At 50.3% G+C, this 15787-nt stretch overlaps 1 protein-coding gene across 1 annotated transcript; it reads left to right on the forward strand.

Annotated features, from left to right (window-relative positions):
* Positions 1–295: 295 nt before the first annotated feature.
* Positions 296–12168, forward strand: Hpcal4 (hippocalcin like 4). The gene is made up of 5 exons (XM_029540428.1): positions 296–637; positions 766–869; positions 5759–5927; positions 6061–6276; positions 8023–12168. The coding sequence occupies exons 3-5, from the start codon at positions 5766–5768 to the stop codon at positions 8218–8220; spliced, it is 576 nt and encodes a 191-aa protein (XP_029396288.1). The 5' UTR covers positions 296–637; positions 766–869; positions 5759–5765; the 3' UTR covers positions 8221–12168.
* Positions 12169–15787: the final 3619 nt, after the last annotated feature.

Consider the following 15787-nt stretch of genomic DNA (forward strand, 5'->3'; position numbering starts at 1 on the left):
TTGACCACCCCATCTTCCCTTTTCCACCTTGCCACTCCGCAGCTCCTCGTTGATCCCCCTCCAGGTTCGGGCGGGACGAGAGATGGGGTCGCATCTTATGAATCACCCCCTATCTTACCCCCACCCCCGCCGGGGCCCAGGAAGAGAAGGCTTAGAGATTCAACTGTGGTTCTTCTGTTCCCATAGCAACGGTGAGGGCTTTTTTTTTTTTTTTTTTTTCGAACCCACTTTAATCATCGGTACTTTTCGCTCCAAACTGTGACCCAGGCTCTGAGCCTCAGGGTTGAGGAACAGATGGGGGTACAGCCCTCTACAATCCCGGCGACTCGGGGAAGGTCAGCGCGGGCGGACGGGCGGGGCGCGCTCTTGTGGTAGCCTAGACTCACAGGCCACCCCATCCCCACCTGAAACCCCGCCTGTCACTCGGTGTCAGCCGAACCAATCGATGTCCAAAGTTGCTGAGAGAAGGCGGGTCTTATGCAAATCGTGTCGCCTTCGAGAAGCAAATAGTGATACAAGAACTGGGGAGGCGGCTCCGACGCGGACCCTACAGAGCCTGGTGTCCGCCTGATAGCCAGCCTCGTCCCCGCGGCCGCCCAAGCTCGGAGCCTTCTAGCGACTCGGCGAGCGGCCTCAGGTAATGAGGGTGGGGCCGGGTCCTCGAAGCAACCTCTCGGGGCGGAGGCCCTGAGCCCCTCCTCCTCCGCCTTCATTTCCCATCCTCATCTGCTCAGATCCATCTTTCTGACCCTGGGTCTGTCATAGGTGGACAACCATCTGGAAAGCCCGCCTTGGGCCAGGGACTTTCACTTCAAGCCGGGTCTCCAGTTCAAGAAGGAGGTACAGCTGCCTCCTTAAACCTAGCTCAGGTAAGAACAACCATTCCTCTGGCTCCAGTGCAAATACACACACACACACACACACTTACTTGGGGGGTGTGCGGTGTCACTGGTGCTAGAAGAGAGGTTTCAGTCACCCTGTCTTCTCTTGCCTCTAGAGTCAGTGGTTTGCCAAGCCTCATGGAAACCTCTACTTGGAGGTAGCCCACACCGACACCAATAGTTCACTGCCATTCACATCTCAGGGTCTTGTTCCCAAAAAGACCTCGATAGCAAATACATTCTCTGACTACACTCTCTCTGCCCCTTATGCTGACAGCTCACAGCGTACCTAAGGGAAGGATGAAGACCCCCAGCCTCCTACTCCAGACCCAGTCACCATCTCCCTTCTAGTAGCCTCCAAACTAGACAGAGGTCCCACACTCTTCCACCTTTATCTTGCCTGGAGCATAAATCAGGGATGCTCCTCCCAGGAGACCACCCCATAGCTCTAGTCTTTATACCTCATCACCCCTCACCCAGGAACGCACTGGGTCCTCTCTCTGTAATCCTGTCTTCTCTGTCCCTTTTGTGCCTGTTGCTCCCTCTCTCGGCTTCCTGTTGTTTGCAGAGATGAAGCCAAAGATGAGTCCATGTGGGCTCATTTTCTCCTTTCCCTATGTCTGAATGAGGAAGCAGAAGGGTGCAAGCCTTGCCTTCGCCTCGATCTCTGCTTGACTTTAGCCAAAGCTTTTCCCTCTCAGATTCCTCATGAGATGGGCAAAGAGAAGGACAGAGGAGGGTTCGATGAAATGGTCTTGAGCAACCTTCCAGGTCTGACATGTTCTGGTTCCACAGCTGATTACAGGAGAACAAAGCCCTGTTCAAACCATTAGGATATTTCTCAGAGTAGACCTGAGAGGCCCCAGCCATCACTGTAGGGACATCCTTTTCACTCAGGCCAAGGTTCAGGCTACTCCCTCCTTCATATCCTACAGGCTCATTCTCTTAGGGGTCTTTTCCAGACCACCAGGCTACCCTGGCATGAAAGCTCCAAATTATAGGTGGTCAACACAGCTCACCTTGTATGAGTCACTTTTGCCTTTTATTATGAAGGGGAGGAACAAGACCTGGTTGTCACTGCCATCACTGCTGCTGCTTGTAGAAGAGCAAAGGGAGGAGAGGGAAAGAGAAAAATCTCCTGACCAGGGAGCTGTTGTCACCATAGCAACCGCTTCAGCACCAGCTCCTCTGAAGCTAGGCGAGGGTGTGGGATTATTGCCTCCTTCAGTCCCTCCTACTTTTTACTGCCACCTCTCCACTTGAACCCCCTAACCCTGAACCCTCTAGAAGAAACCTCTGAGAACGGAGGGGGGGGCCAGAGATTTTTGATGCTCCTCAACTGAAGCATGGCCCTCCAGAAGATACAACTTCATCAGAGCACGCACCCAGATAGGAGCTGGTCTTTGCTTTGCAGCTGATGGGCTCCAGTTGACCTTGGGTGAACCTTTCCTTTCTTTGACTCTGGGTTCTATTGTCTTTGAAGTAGGCTTGATAAGGAGATCACAGACAAACAAAACAGTGTGACATCGTTCCAAGAGGAAGGGCCTGTTGCTCTTCTCTCATAATCTAAGTGACGTTCACTGAGCGTGACTATATCCTAGGCTCTGCCTTCAAGCTTCTGCAGGATGCTCATGTGCAGCAGGCACAGGAGAAAACTTCCAGAAGACAGACTTAGAAACAGTAAGAAACAGGCACCTTTCCCCCTGTCCAAGATGCTCAGAAATTGTCTAAGTCCCATTGGAAGGGAGAAAGCTTACTTTGGGGCAGAAAGACCTGGGGACTCTCCCCTCGAGTCCTAGATCATTAGATAAGTGTCAGAAGACAGGGCATGGGTGAGGGTTCCACACCATAGCCTCACAGGGTCTGCCTGTGCTCACAGGGCTGACTTCATGCTGCTGCCTGACCACTGCTTCCTTGCTGATTGCAAGGAAGAATGTTTCAGGGAAGGAATGAAGGCAGCTTGCAGCTTGTGTCAGCCAAGAGAAGGGGGAAGGCAGAGGAACTCTTTAAGCATATAGGTGAGGTGGAGTCTAGCTGAGAGACACATGGCTCAGGAGGAGGAAGATGGATAATGGATAGAACAGCAGAGGATGAAGAGCAACAGGTGGGCAGTTTGAAACAAGATTCGAGATGATTTTTGGAGTTTTAGAGTCTGGTCATGAATGTGTGGGTATAGCTATTTCTACCCTACCCTTGAGATGAGATTCTAGAAGATTCTAGAGTTTCAGAGGGCCACCTATACCATGCATTGTAACTATGGGAAATCATCCCTTGAAACAGAGGTATCAGAAGGAGGGCCCTTCCTGTGGGACAGGTAAGCCCTGTAACCATGGGCCAACATAAGACCCGATGACAAGCAGGACTGAAGAAAAAGGGGGAGGGGAATCTGAAATAATCCATAGGTTCTTTTTTCCTTCTCCTTAACCTCAAACCCAGGGGTGAGAGAGAGAGAGGGGTGGTGGGGATCAGTTGTTCAAATTGAGGGTGAATCTGGCTGTAGCCAAGGTGCTTTTGGGCATCCACTAGGTTGGATATACAGTTTCTGCCAGTCAGAGATTATGGGCTGCAACTCCAGCAAAATGATCCCACTGAGACCACAGGAGCAGAGGTGTTTTTCCCAGAAGGCAGGTGGAGGTGGAGAAAGTCTGTGCTGAGAAAAGACAGCCATGGTGTAGAGAGAATGGCTCAAGCAAGTGGTAGGGGTTCAGCCTGGATGCTCATTGGAACCCCTCCACTGTTCTCTCTCTCTCTCTCTCTCTCTCTCTCTCTCTCTCTCTCTCTCTCTCTCTCTCTCNCTCTCTCTCTCTCTCTCTCTCTCTCTCTCTCTCTCTCTCTCTCTCTCTCACACACACACACACACACACACACACACACACACACACACACTAAAGTAAGGATGGGGGAAGTAGTCTCAAAGGGTGCTTCCTATTTTGCATTTCTGACAATCTAAGAGGAGATATTTTCTGAACCTCACTGGGTCCAGGGCCAAGTAGGGGTAGGGCACGGACAAGGACCCTGAAGACAGAAGGTGGAAAGGTAGCACAGGAGAGAGAAGAAAGGGAGCAGAAAGTGAGGACCACACAGACACCATGACACATACAGACGTGTGTGCTCTGACAGATTTGCAGCCTCATCCTTTGACAACCCTCCTACACATAGACCCAGCCCCTCGTGCAGAAACTCAGGCACATCCTACAAGAGCCAGGGGAAGAGGTTCGGCCTCCCCCATCAGACACCATTGCTCTCCTGGTTTTTAACTTCCTTATGTATGCCTTGAGCTTACTCAGTCTTTGGGGGAGGAAGCAGCTGAGGATGGTCCTTCTACTCCACCTATGGGTGGTCCAGAAGCATCCTTGACTGTGCCACTGGTGCAGTCCCAAGCTCCTCAAGATAGCATGCTAGGCTTCTCCTGTAGAATTTCTCATCTTCTGGGGCTGGGAGGTTAGTAGCTCTAGAAGCGTGTTGCCAGCTTCGCTGCTCCTTGATCTCATGCACAGAAGAGGATCTTGAGGTTCAGAGATATCCTGTAACTAACTTGCAGACCATATGCCTTGATTTCTGTGTTCATCTCAGCCCTAAATCCAGTCAGTAAGCTCCCTCCTTAGGACCTTTCAATCCTTCCGCCTCTCTCCAGTTGAACTGTATGTCAAGTCCTTGTACTGCTCCGTCCTCTCTGCTCTAAGTCATCTTTTATTGAAGATTTGTTTTTAATTATTTGTAATGATGTGTAGGAGTGTGTTTCTGCCTGAGGACATGTGCACATGAGTGTAGGTGCCCTTGGAGGCCAGAGGTGTCAGATGCCCTGGAGCTGGAATTACAGATGGTTGTACTTGGCATGGGTGCTGGGTCCTCTGAAAGAGCAGCAAGTGCTTTTAATCACTATGCCATCTTTCAGCCTCAAGTCGTCTTGCACATTGCAGCCAAAGGAAGATTAAAATAAAAATCTCTAGATGTCCAGGACCTGGCATATTGTAAGCATCCCGTGTTGTGGAATGAATGTTATCTTGCAAACATTTTAAAGCAAAGGCTTTAAAGCCTCCAGGTTGGCATGGATCGAAGGCCCTTTAGAAGCCGTCATCTATCTCTAGAAACCTCTTATGAGCTACTGAAAGCTGGGTTGTCTTATCTTTACCTTCACATGAAGCCCAGGCCCTCAACAAATACTCGGGGAGTGAATGGGTTAATGAAAAGCAAGATGGTTAATCAGGGTCACGTCTGCTCCAGGCTGGGACTTCTATTTGTACACAGGAAGGAAGGAGAGATGCTTCCTGTGTGGGGCTCCCAGGAAGGCCTGGAGGAAGAACTTGAGAAACGGTTCCTGGGGGACATTGGTAGGAGAGGAGCCTACCCTGGGAGGAGGGTGCTGAGCCTACCCAGGGGGAAGGGTGCTGAACACAGACAACTCTTGCTAGCAGGAAGTTAAGTTGAGGCTTTGCCCTATGGACCAGGGGTACTTACTGTGAATGACAGGAAGGTAAGGATGAAGATTGGGCCATATCCTACCCTCATTCATTGAGGGCATCAGCTGCCACCTGGAAAGACTGGAGATGTCCTTATAAGAGAGGTCTGCTCTGAAGTACGGGGTGCTGTAAGAGGAGAGGATGTCCTCTTGTGGGGAGAGAGAACCCCACTATCCAGAGAGTGGTCTCTATCTGAGAACGGGAGATGGGGAGCTGAGCACCTTGAAGGGAGGCGGAGCTTGCTGAATGGGTGGCTGGGGAAATGAGGAGGGACAGATGCTGACAGATGTTAGGAAGACGGGCTCCTTATGGGGCGGGGAGTGTGAAGAAGGGCCCAAGTTGGATGAGGTTGGAGAGCCACTTTGCCCAGATGAGCTCCTACCTTGGGCCATGTTGAAGGAGCCCTTTGTTCTCCAGGCCCACCATGGGGAAAAACAACAGCAAGCTGGCCCCCGAGGTGCTGGAAGACCTGGTCCAGAACACGGAGTTCAGTGAGCAGGAGCTAAAGCAGTGGTATAAGGGTTTCCTGAAGGACTGCCCCAGCGGCATTCTCAACCTGGAGGAGTTTCAGCAACTCTATATCAAGGTACTCAGGTGGGGCGTGGCATGGCGGGGTGGACAGGTATGGGGACCCGAAAGCTGGCAGAGCTCAGCAGGTTGGGCTAGGTGGGGAGGGTGAAGTTGTTGTTGCGCCCCAATAATCCGCACCCCTGCCTCAGTTCTTCCCTTACGGAGACGCCTCCAAGTTTGCGCAGCATGCTTTCCGCACCTTCGACAAGAACGGAGATGGCACCATCGACTTCCGGGAGTTCATCTGCGCCCTTTCTGTCACCTCCCGTGGCAGCTTCGAGCAGAAGCTCAACTGGGCCTTTGAGATGTACGATCTGGACGGTGACGGGCGCATCACACGGCTGGAGATGCTGGAGATCATCGAGGTGCGGCTGGGGCTGGGTGGGCGTGCAGTGTTCTTGAGCCTAGCCATTTCCCAGCATTCCTCCACCACAGTCCTTCTGGTCCCTTGCACAGTATTTAACCTGTGCGGTAGATGGTGATACCCCATTTTCCCAGATAAACAGAAGGTAGCATGTGGCAGCCATCAGTGAATCAAATCTAGGGTAGTCGAGTTCATTCATTTGGTTTTTCAAGAAATAAGTATTGAGGTTTGGAGAGATGGCTCAGCACGTAAGGGTGCTTGTTATTTAAGTTTGCCCTGGGACCCCATATGGTAGAAGGAGAGAACCAATGTCTACATATTGTCCCCCCCAGACATGCCATGGTTCTTGCTGTAGTCTATACCACACACACACACACACACACACACACACACACACTAAATGTTTGTTTTTGTTTTTTAATTTTGCTTTCTGTCATGTGTTTTGATAGGAAACTCCTTCTAGTGAATTAATAAGTAAATTTGGGTCATGCCAGGCAGTAAATGGTATGGAAATGAGCAAAGTAAGGGAAGGGGGGGGGGGAATGGGGAGGAGCTAACACGTCCAGGCTGCAGAGTGAACCACTCAGGGGGGTGAAGCTGGGTTTGCGTGGCTCTCAGTGTGGTAGGAGGCCCTGGGGCAGAAGGGCTGTGAGCAGAAGTGGGAATGGTGGCAAGATGATCCGACAGAGGGCATTGATCCTTGAGCCATTGAGGCAGAGTGTGGCGATTAGCTGATAGAGAAGCTCGTTGGCAGCAGAGGCCGAGAGACCAGTTAGAAGACTGCCTCAGACACCCAGTCAGGAGCTGGAGGAGGCTGCCTTCACGCACAGACTGTGGGAACAGTGGACAGCAAGTCTACGGAGCGCCCATTAGAGAATTCAAGCTGGCGTGTTTAGAACGGAAGAACTGGATGTATGTGTGAGGAGGAGGGGAGAGGAGAAAGACAGAACTAAGCATGGTGGTGCACTTCTGTAATCCCAACACTCAGGAAGCTGAGGCACAAGGATTGTGAGTTCAAGGCCAGGCTGAGCAACATCCTGAGTTCCAAGCCAGCCTGGGCTACAGATGAGAAACGTTGTCTCAGAGAATGGCTTGGGTTTTTTGTTTGTTTTGTTTTTTGTTTTTTGTTTTTGGTTGTTGGTTGTTGTTGTTGTTGTTTTATTTTGTTTTGCTTTGAAATCTAGCAGAATAAGTCCTTACCTGTTGAGACAGGGAATTCTAGAGGCATGACAATTGGGAAACGGGTTGAAGAGCTGAGTTTGAGGCATGATTCATTTAAAGTGCTTATTAGGTTGATAACATAAACAATATTATATATGTTGTTTGGGTGTGGTAGTGCATGCCTTTAATCCCAGCACTCAGTTAGGCAGGGGCAGGTGGATCTTTGTGAATTCAAAGCCAGCCTGGTCTGCATGGTGAGTTCAGCCTTGTCTACATAGCGTCATCCAGGCCACTCAGAGTTACATGACTGGACCCTGTGAGGTCAGAGAACAACTTTGTGGAGTCAGTTCTTTCCTTCCACCTTTATGCAGGTTCTGGAGACCAAACACAGGTCAGCAGGCTTGTGTAGCAAGTACCTGTTCCCGCTAAGCCAGCCAGCTCTAAAAAGTCAGTCTTAATGGTCCTTGTCTCTTTCTAGTGTCTCCACCCTCCTCCAGTGTGCCCCCAGCCCACCCCAGATCCCTTGTGTTCATCCCCAATCCTCCCTGCCAGTTGGGTGTTCACACCCCTGTCTTCGCCCCATCAGGCTATCTATAAGATGGTGGGCACCGTGATCATGATGCGCATGAACCAGGATGGGCTCACACCCCAGCAGCGGGTGGACAAGATCTTCAAGAAGATGGACCAGGATAAGGATGACCAGATTACACTGGAGGAGTTCAAGGAGGCGGCCAAGAGCGACCCGTCCATCGTGTTGCTGCTGCAGTGTGACATGCAGAAGTAGAGGCCGGTGAGGGGCAGGGCCCCTGGCCAGGAAAGGCATGGCAGCCTCCCAACCCGATGTTCTCTCTGCTGCCCCGCCCCCAGGGGGAGGGGCGTCCCAGCCTCACTCACCCCCCGGGGGGAGGGGCGTCCCAGCCTCACTCTCTAGCTCACCCACTCCTCTGTCCAAGCCTTTCTCTCCTCAGTCAAGTTCCTCGAGCGACCACCTCATCCTGCAAAAGAGACAGGTTCTCTCAAGTAGCCTGTCCTCAGATAGTCTGTCATTAGCTCCACCTCTAGCCTTGGCCTAGAACCAACATCCTTTGGGCTTAGGAGAGTTGGCTTTTGACCCAAGAGGCGAGGTTAAGGAGGGGCTGAGGACTTGCTTTGCAATCCTGTTGTTCCCAGGATTATGGTCCAAATAAACAGCATGGTCCCACAGGCCCCCAGTCAAAGGGCCAAACCGGGTCTGTCCTGGGCTATCGGGATTCCCGGAGAGGTGGTCTCTGCCCTGCCCCCTTGCTCTACCTGGCCCCTCTGGCCCCAGCCTTCGGAACGTTCAGTGAGTCCTTTCTTCAGCTAGTACTTGTTGAACACTTGCCCCATGCCAGGCACCTGAAGGTGCTAAGAATACGGTTGTTTACAGAAACCCATCCCATGCCCTCTGGAAGCTCACAGGGTAGCGAGACAACTGCGGAGGATTGCGGTCTCAGACAGGGAGGTGGAACTCAACGGAGATGAAGGTGCGAGGCAGCTGGCAAGTTGTCAGAACTAGTGTGTCCTCCAGCTGGTGCCACCCAAAGCTGCAGAAAGACCAACTGAAAAGCCTGTGGAAGTTTAGGTGCCACGTGGGTGGAAGTTTTAAGAAAAACAAAATTTTATGTAATATTTATTTTTTTAGTGCCCTTTCAAAGAGATAAGATCATTTTATTAGACTATTAAAAATATACTCTATATTACTTGATTTCTTAAAAAAAAGATTTAAATGAATATAAAAATGCTGATGTTCAAGGGGGGAAAATGTTTAGGCAAAAGCGGTAGGGCCACCATCAGGCCTGGAGAACCCATATTCTCGCCACCAGCAGTTCCTGCTGTCTCTGCTATGTCCCTTTATTACCTTTTCTCAATTCCACAAGTGACTTTTCTGTCGCACACCTCAGGTGCTGACGTCAGAGTAAGAAACGAAGCTTACCATAGGCAAGCGCAGTTCATACCCACATCGCGGTACCATGGGCAGGCACAGTTCATACCCACATCGCGGTACCATGGGCAAGCGCAGTTTATTCCCACATCGCGGTACCATGGGCAAGGGCAAATGCAGTTCATTTGCACATCGCCGTACCACGGGCAAGCACAGTTCATACCCACATCTCGGTAGCTGGTTTCTGAGTTTGGGTTGGTTTTTCAGGGATCGGCTTATTCTTTCACAGCCTAAGATAGAAGGAGCTAGAAGAAAGGGATCTTGCGGCTGCTGTTCAGGCTTCCGGGCTGCGCTTATCTATGGACCAAATGCTTAAAGAATGTGCTGGGCGTACTCCGCGCGAAAGGCTTTTCCTAAACCCTTCCATCCTAGATCTGCCAGGTAATCTACTTTGTCACCTTCCAAGCTCACCACCTTCGCTTTCTGAATTTTAAGGTCTATGAGCTAACTAGTGTGCTGCATGCTCTCCAGAAAAATCCACCTGCTTCTTCCAGTTCCTCGCTTCACTTTCGCCTGCGCTTCCTCGCGATCAGAGGTTGGCTTTGATGTGCGATGACAGTTGGCTTCCTCTTGAACTGCTTGTGAAAACAGTCTAGTACAGAGATGCCGTCAGCCAGGGTGGGCGTAGAGAGCGCTTTGTGAAGCTGGGGGCGTGTGGTGGCGGAGACTGCCCTGTAGAAGATACGCTATTTGCCACTTACTTCCAAGTGCTCACCTCCCTTCTGGTAGAAATGTTTGTAGATTCTGACCTGTGGTCCAAAGTTCTGTCAGACTTTCCTTCTTGTGGCCTTTGGAGGGAGCAAGCCACCTTCTTCCTGACCTGTCCATCCAGGCCACGTGGTAAGGGTGAGGCATTCTTAGCCTCAGTAGTACTGCCAGGGGTTTCTCTGGTGATGCTTCGTGGGGTGGCTCCTTAGCTCTTGCAAACGGCCTGCTAAGCATGTCTTTTGCTATCATCAGTGCCACAGACACATAAATGCCCAACCACCTTGCTCAGCTGGGACCTGAATCTTCTGGTGAAAAGCTTTTCCTCCCCATCCCCCCAAATGTTTAATCTAGCCCAACTCACAATGACAACGAATTTCTTGGCTTTCTAAGGCTTGTATCTGCCTGCATCTCATTTTGTCCTCACAGCCCAAGGAGATAGGGGTTTTCAGTACTTTTACTCAGGCTTGGAAGCTAAGGTTAAGTAAGGGTTGAGGGTGAGAGGTCTCTTGTGTGAGAGACACACAATGCCAAGATTTGAACACAAGGCTCTCCAAGAGTCTCTTCTCTGCTCCATCTGATTTGTCCAGATGCTAACTGCAGGACAAATGAACTTTTGCCCTTTCAGAAGTTTCCTGCCAAGAATTTGCTGAGGCTACAGTCTTCCAAAAAGGAAGAGGAGCTTGAAGTCTCTCTACTTTCAAGCATCCTCTTGTCGCTTCTGGGCAGCTTTGCATGGACCAATGCTGTTCTTGGAGGCTGCTAACCAAATCCTGGAAGCATCTTGCATTGTCTTCTCCACTATCTTCCTTCCCCAAAGAATTGTTTTTCTTTTTCCAAGCTGGTAGGCAAGTTCTACCTATGAGACAGATACTCTAGGCTTCTGACCACCCACTCATGGGCAATATTTGCTGTTTAGGCCAAGGGTTTCAAACAGCCAACAGACCCTCAAACTGGCTCTGCCCTCTTGCTGATGGGAGAAGCCACAGGCAGGTTGAGCCTTGCTCCCACATTCTCCTGGGTGTCTAAAACTCAGTATGCCCAGGAGAGCATGTGGTAGAGCGTCCATCCTTGCCTTGGGAAGAGAGAGGTCTCCCATCTCCGCTCTGGCTTAGGAAGCATTTAGCATGAAGCACAGGTCAACAGACATCTGTGTATGACTCGCACAGGCATGAAAACCTAAATGCAGATAAAACACTGATATATCAAATTCTCCTTCGAGGTTCTGTATCCTTTTACAAAAAGTCTGTGAATCTGGTGGTTCCAAATTTAGCCTTCTCATGCCTGCTATCCTCATTCATCCTTTCTGGCTAAGTGATGAGCCCCTTATTTCTCATCCCTAAAAATCCTCAGCGTGGGCTGCTGTGTGTGCCGCTGCGATCCATGCAGCTGCGTAATTACTCGCGTACCTTTAAAATGAAGAGAAAACCAAGCCCATTGGCCAAGGCACCAGTTCTTTTCTGCTCTGGCGATGGCAGAGCATCAAAAGCAGAAATCCATTTAACACAGAAGGTTGTGGAAGCAAGAAGAGGACACGCTGGTCTTCCCAGGCAGGGCAGTGAGCAGACACTGTAAATATTTTTACACAAAATTTATTAAAGCAAAAGTTATTTCCTGAAGATCCACCCTGGGTGGGGCTTTGTGTTGGATTTAGAAATCACCACGGGGCTAAGAATACATTTCTTACATAGCTCCTTCATTGTGCTTAAAGAAAGCAAAGGAGTCATGTGCTCAATTTAAAAGTCTCAGAAAAACATGGGGTTTTTTTTACCCCCTAGACTTTTCAGGGTTTTCTCTTCTTAGTTTTGTCGGAGTGTGGGGTAGGACAGGGTCTCTCAGAATGCATGGGTCCCTCTGCTTGGTGGAGGCTGCCCAGGTGCACGGTCTTCTAAGCAGTGAGGAAGCCTAGGTGTACCCCAGTTCACTAGGGGAGCCCCAGTGTAGCCCTGTCCCCTCTGGACATGCTGCTTCTAATTGTGTTCACAGCAACCATCTTCACTGATCAACCCTGTGCCACGTGGTGTGTGTTTTTCCCACTGACAATGAATAAAAGGTGTGACTGTACAAGCTCCTGTTCTTGGCTAAGCTGGGCTGGGTGGGGTTAGGGTGGGGCAAAGGGAAAGAGGCCAGGGGAGTTCACAGAGCACCTCGGGAGTTTCCTTGGGTATAAAGCTAGATCTTTGGTCTGGCAGTGTCTTAGTCAGGATTTCTATTCCTGCACAAAACACCATGACCAAGAAGCAAGATGGGGAGGAAAGGGTTTATTAAGCTTACACTTCCACATTGCTGTTCATCAGCAAAGGAAATCAGGGCAGGAACCCACATAGGAGGCAGAAACTTGGAGGCAGAAGTAGAGGCAGAAGCCACGGAGGAATGTTGCTTACTGGCTTGCTTCCCCTGGTTTCCCCAGCTTGCTTTCTAATAGAACCCAGGACTACCAGCCCAGGGATGGCACCGCCCACAATGGGCCCTCCCCGCTTGGTCACTAATTGAGAAAATGCCTTACAGCTGGATCTCACGGAGGCATTTCCTCAAGAGAGGCTCCTTTCTCTGTGATAACTTTAGCTTGTGTCAAAATGACACACAAAACCAGCCAATACAGGCAGGGATTCTAGTAGGATAGATCCCACTTAAGCTACTTCAAAGAAAAAGGGAAACAGATCACAAAAGATCCCAAAGATAGGCAACCGAGGACATGTGGGCCAGGCTGGGGATATAGCTCAGTTGGTATAGTATTTGCTCAACATACACAAAGCCATGGATGATCCTCCATAGTGCATAAGGTGGATATGGAAGCACATGCCTACAACCCCAGCACTTGGAAGGCAGAAGCAGGAGGATCAAGACTTCAAGGTCTTTCCAGGCTACATTAGTAAGTTCAACCCCAGCCTTAGACATGAGTCCTTGTCTAAAAATCAAAAATAAATAAGGTCTAGACTTGGGGCTGGAGAGATGGCTCAATGGTTAAGAGCACTGACTGCTCTTCCAGAGGTCCTGAGTTCAATTCCCAGCAACCAAACGGTGGCTCCCAACCATCTCTAATGGGATCTGATGCCCTCTTTTGTTATGTAGAAATACACACAAATAGAGCAATACATAAGTAGATAAATCTTTTTTAAAGGAAGGGGGATCTGGGGCCTCTAAACTAGAACTGTAGAACTGGCAACTGGACCTCTCCCTTTCAACCCTGGGATCATGGGCTTTGAGTCTCTGGGTAGTGGTTGCTTTCTAGTTTGTTTTTTTGTTTTTTTGTTTGTTTGTTTGTTTAAGACAGGGTCCCACTATGTAGCCCAAGCTGGCCTTCCTCTCCTAACCCTCTACCCTCCTGAGTGCTAGGATTACAGAACTGTTTCACCATGGCCAGAAGGATGCTGATGGCGGGAGACATTGGTAGAAGGCATCCCAAGGAGTAGATAGTTGCTGGCAGTAAGCTGGGCTACTGTCCTTATGCTGTTTCTGTGCAAATCAAGAAAAGAGACCCTTCCGAGCAGAAGCAAGCGTGCGACCAAGCAGCAAACAGCACCTCGAATTCATCAGAAAAATATGGCCAGGCATGGTGGTGCACACCTTTAATGCCAGCACTGGGGAGGCAGAGGGAAGCAGATCTGTATAAGAGACCAGCCTAACCTACACAGTGAGACCTTGGGAAGTGGGTGGGTGGAAGGAAAGAGGAGAAGGGGAGGGGGAGAGGGAGAAAAGGAAGAGAGACAGAGAGGGAGAGAGGGAGAGAGAGAGAACAAGTCCTCCTCTGCACAAATAAAGCCTTGCCATGCCTGTGTGCTCAGTTTAACAAGGAGAGCACCTGTGGGGCTTCAGCCCTCACCCGCCCTGCCGGTAGGAATATCACTGTAGTATAAGCCTGGTCCATCATCCACAGGAACCCAGACTAATCCCTCACAGCTCCTAAACTGACCCAGATGTGGTAGGAGCAGCCTGGGAGGAAGTGGTGAAAGGCTCTCTTCAAAATGTCCCCTTAACAGCCGGAGGGGTTTGGGGGCATCGCAGGTGGAGGTGCCGGCTGCCTTCGGAGACGCTCCATTGCTTCTTCAAGGGTTTCCTCAAGGACGTTTGGAGTAAGCAGCTTTCTTGGCAGGAAGCAATTAGGACAGAGGAAGGCAGCTGACTGGCCTCAGGGTAGCCATGAACCAGAGGAGATTGCTTGGAAGTCTGACTCAGTAGCCCCAGAACCTGAAGTTGCCGCTCCCAGCGGAAGCCACACTGTAGGGATGGGAAGTCCTGTCCCCTACCTTCCCAGAGATGCAAAGGGACCAGGGTTGCCTTCTTGTCAAATGCCTCGTAAGCTCTCACTAGGCAGGTGGCTGCAGCCCCTACTTTTAGTCTTGCCTTCTACCTCACCTAAAAGACAGAGTGTCCTTTTTAAAGCACACGTCACCCCAGCTTTTCAAGGGCTCTTCCCCAGCATCATGGTTTGTTACATAAACAGCCCTCAAGGCCCTGCGCGATCCGTCACCAGTGCCCCGAGAAGCCTTAATCTTTTTTTTTTTTTTTTTTGGTAGTGGGGGTGGGTGGGTTGAGACAGTTTCTCTGTATAGCCCTGGCTTTTCTGGAACTCACTTTGTAGACCAGGCTGGCCTCAAACTCAGAAATCCACCTGCCTCTGCCTCCCAAGTGCTGGGATTAAAGGTGTGCGCACACCACTGCCCGCTGCCCAGCTGAGAAGTCTTTATCTCAAATTCCCACTTTCCTCCTGCAGCCTGCACTAGAGCCACCCTGGATCGCTTCCCTGGGCTCTCTTAGCCGCATTGCTCTTCTCCAGGGCACTGGTTCCCCCTTGTCTCAACCTTCGTGAAGACAGGCAGCCCTCCAGCAACAGCCCCTCGTGTTTACACAGGTCATCACAGTCAGCGAACCTTCCTGTGTGGTTCCCTTGGCAGCCAGGCCAAGCACATTTAAGTCTCTTATGGTTTGGATATGAAGTGGGGACCTAGCTGGAGACTACATCACGAGGGGTGGATCGTTGTGACCACAGTGTCCCTCTACCAGGACACCAGACCCTTCGTGGAATCTGAAACAACAGGTGTTTGCTCCAGCTGTCCGACTGAGCCTTGTAAACCAAAGTAAAATCTTAAGTCCTTTAACTTCTTTCTGATGCATATTTTGTCATAGCTACACAAAAGTGACTGATGTAATCTGCTTTCCTCAACAGATGGAAAGGAAGACTCGAGGATTGCTGTTCTACCCCGGGACTTGAACTCAGCAGTGTTGACATCAAAGCCATTGCTTATTGTACCTTCTCAGCTATGGGAGCAGACACAAATGTGAGGGGGTGGGGGCAGCAAGGGTGGAGATAGGCAGAGAGAAGGAGTCAAGAGGAGAGATGGTTACGTGAAAGGGGTGGGACAGGTGCCACAGGTCTCACTAAATTCCAGCCAATGGAACCTGGTCTGCAGCTCAGACATTTGAACAAACCCTTTCACAGGGGTCACCTAAGAGCATCAGAAAACACAGATATTTAAATTATTCATAACAGTAGCAAAATTACAGGTATAAAGTAGCAAGAATAAGAACTTTAGAGTGGAGGGTTGCCACGACAGGAGAAATTGTGTTAAAGGCTCTCAGCATTAGCAAGGCTGAGAACCACTGTCCTGGAAGGTCTGTTGGCAGTTTATCATATGAAGGCCTTCTAGACCTGGAGTGCAGGAGGACAAAGCTAGGGAATCCC

This window comes from Mus pahari, chromosome 6 (genome assembly GCF_900095145.1).
Source record: "Mus pahari chromosome 6, PAHARI_EIJ_v1.1, whole genome shotgun sequence".
NCBI lineage: Eukaryota > Metazoa > Chordata > Mammalia > Rodentia > Muridae > Mus > Mus pahari.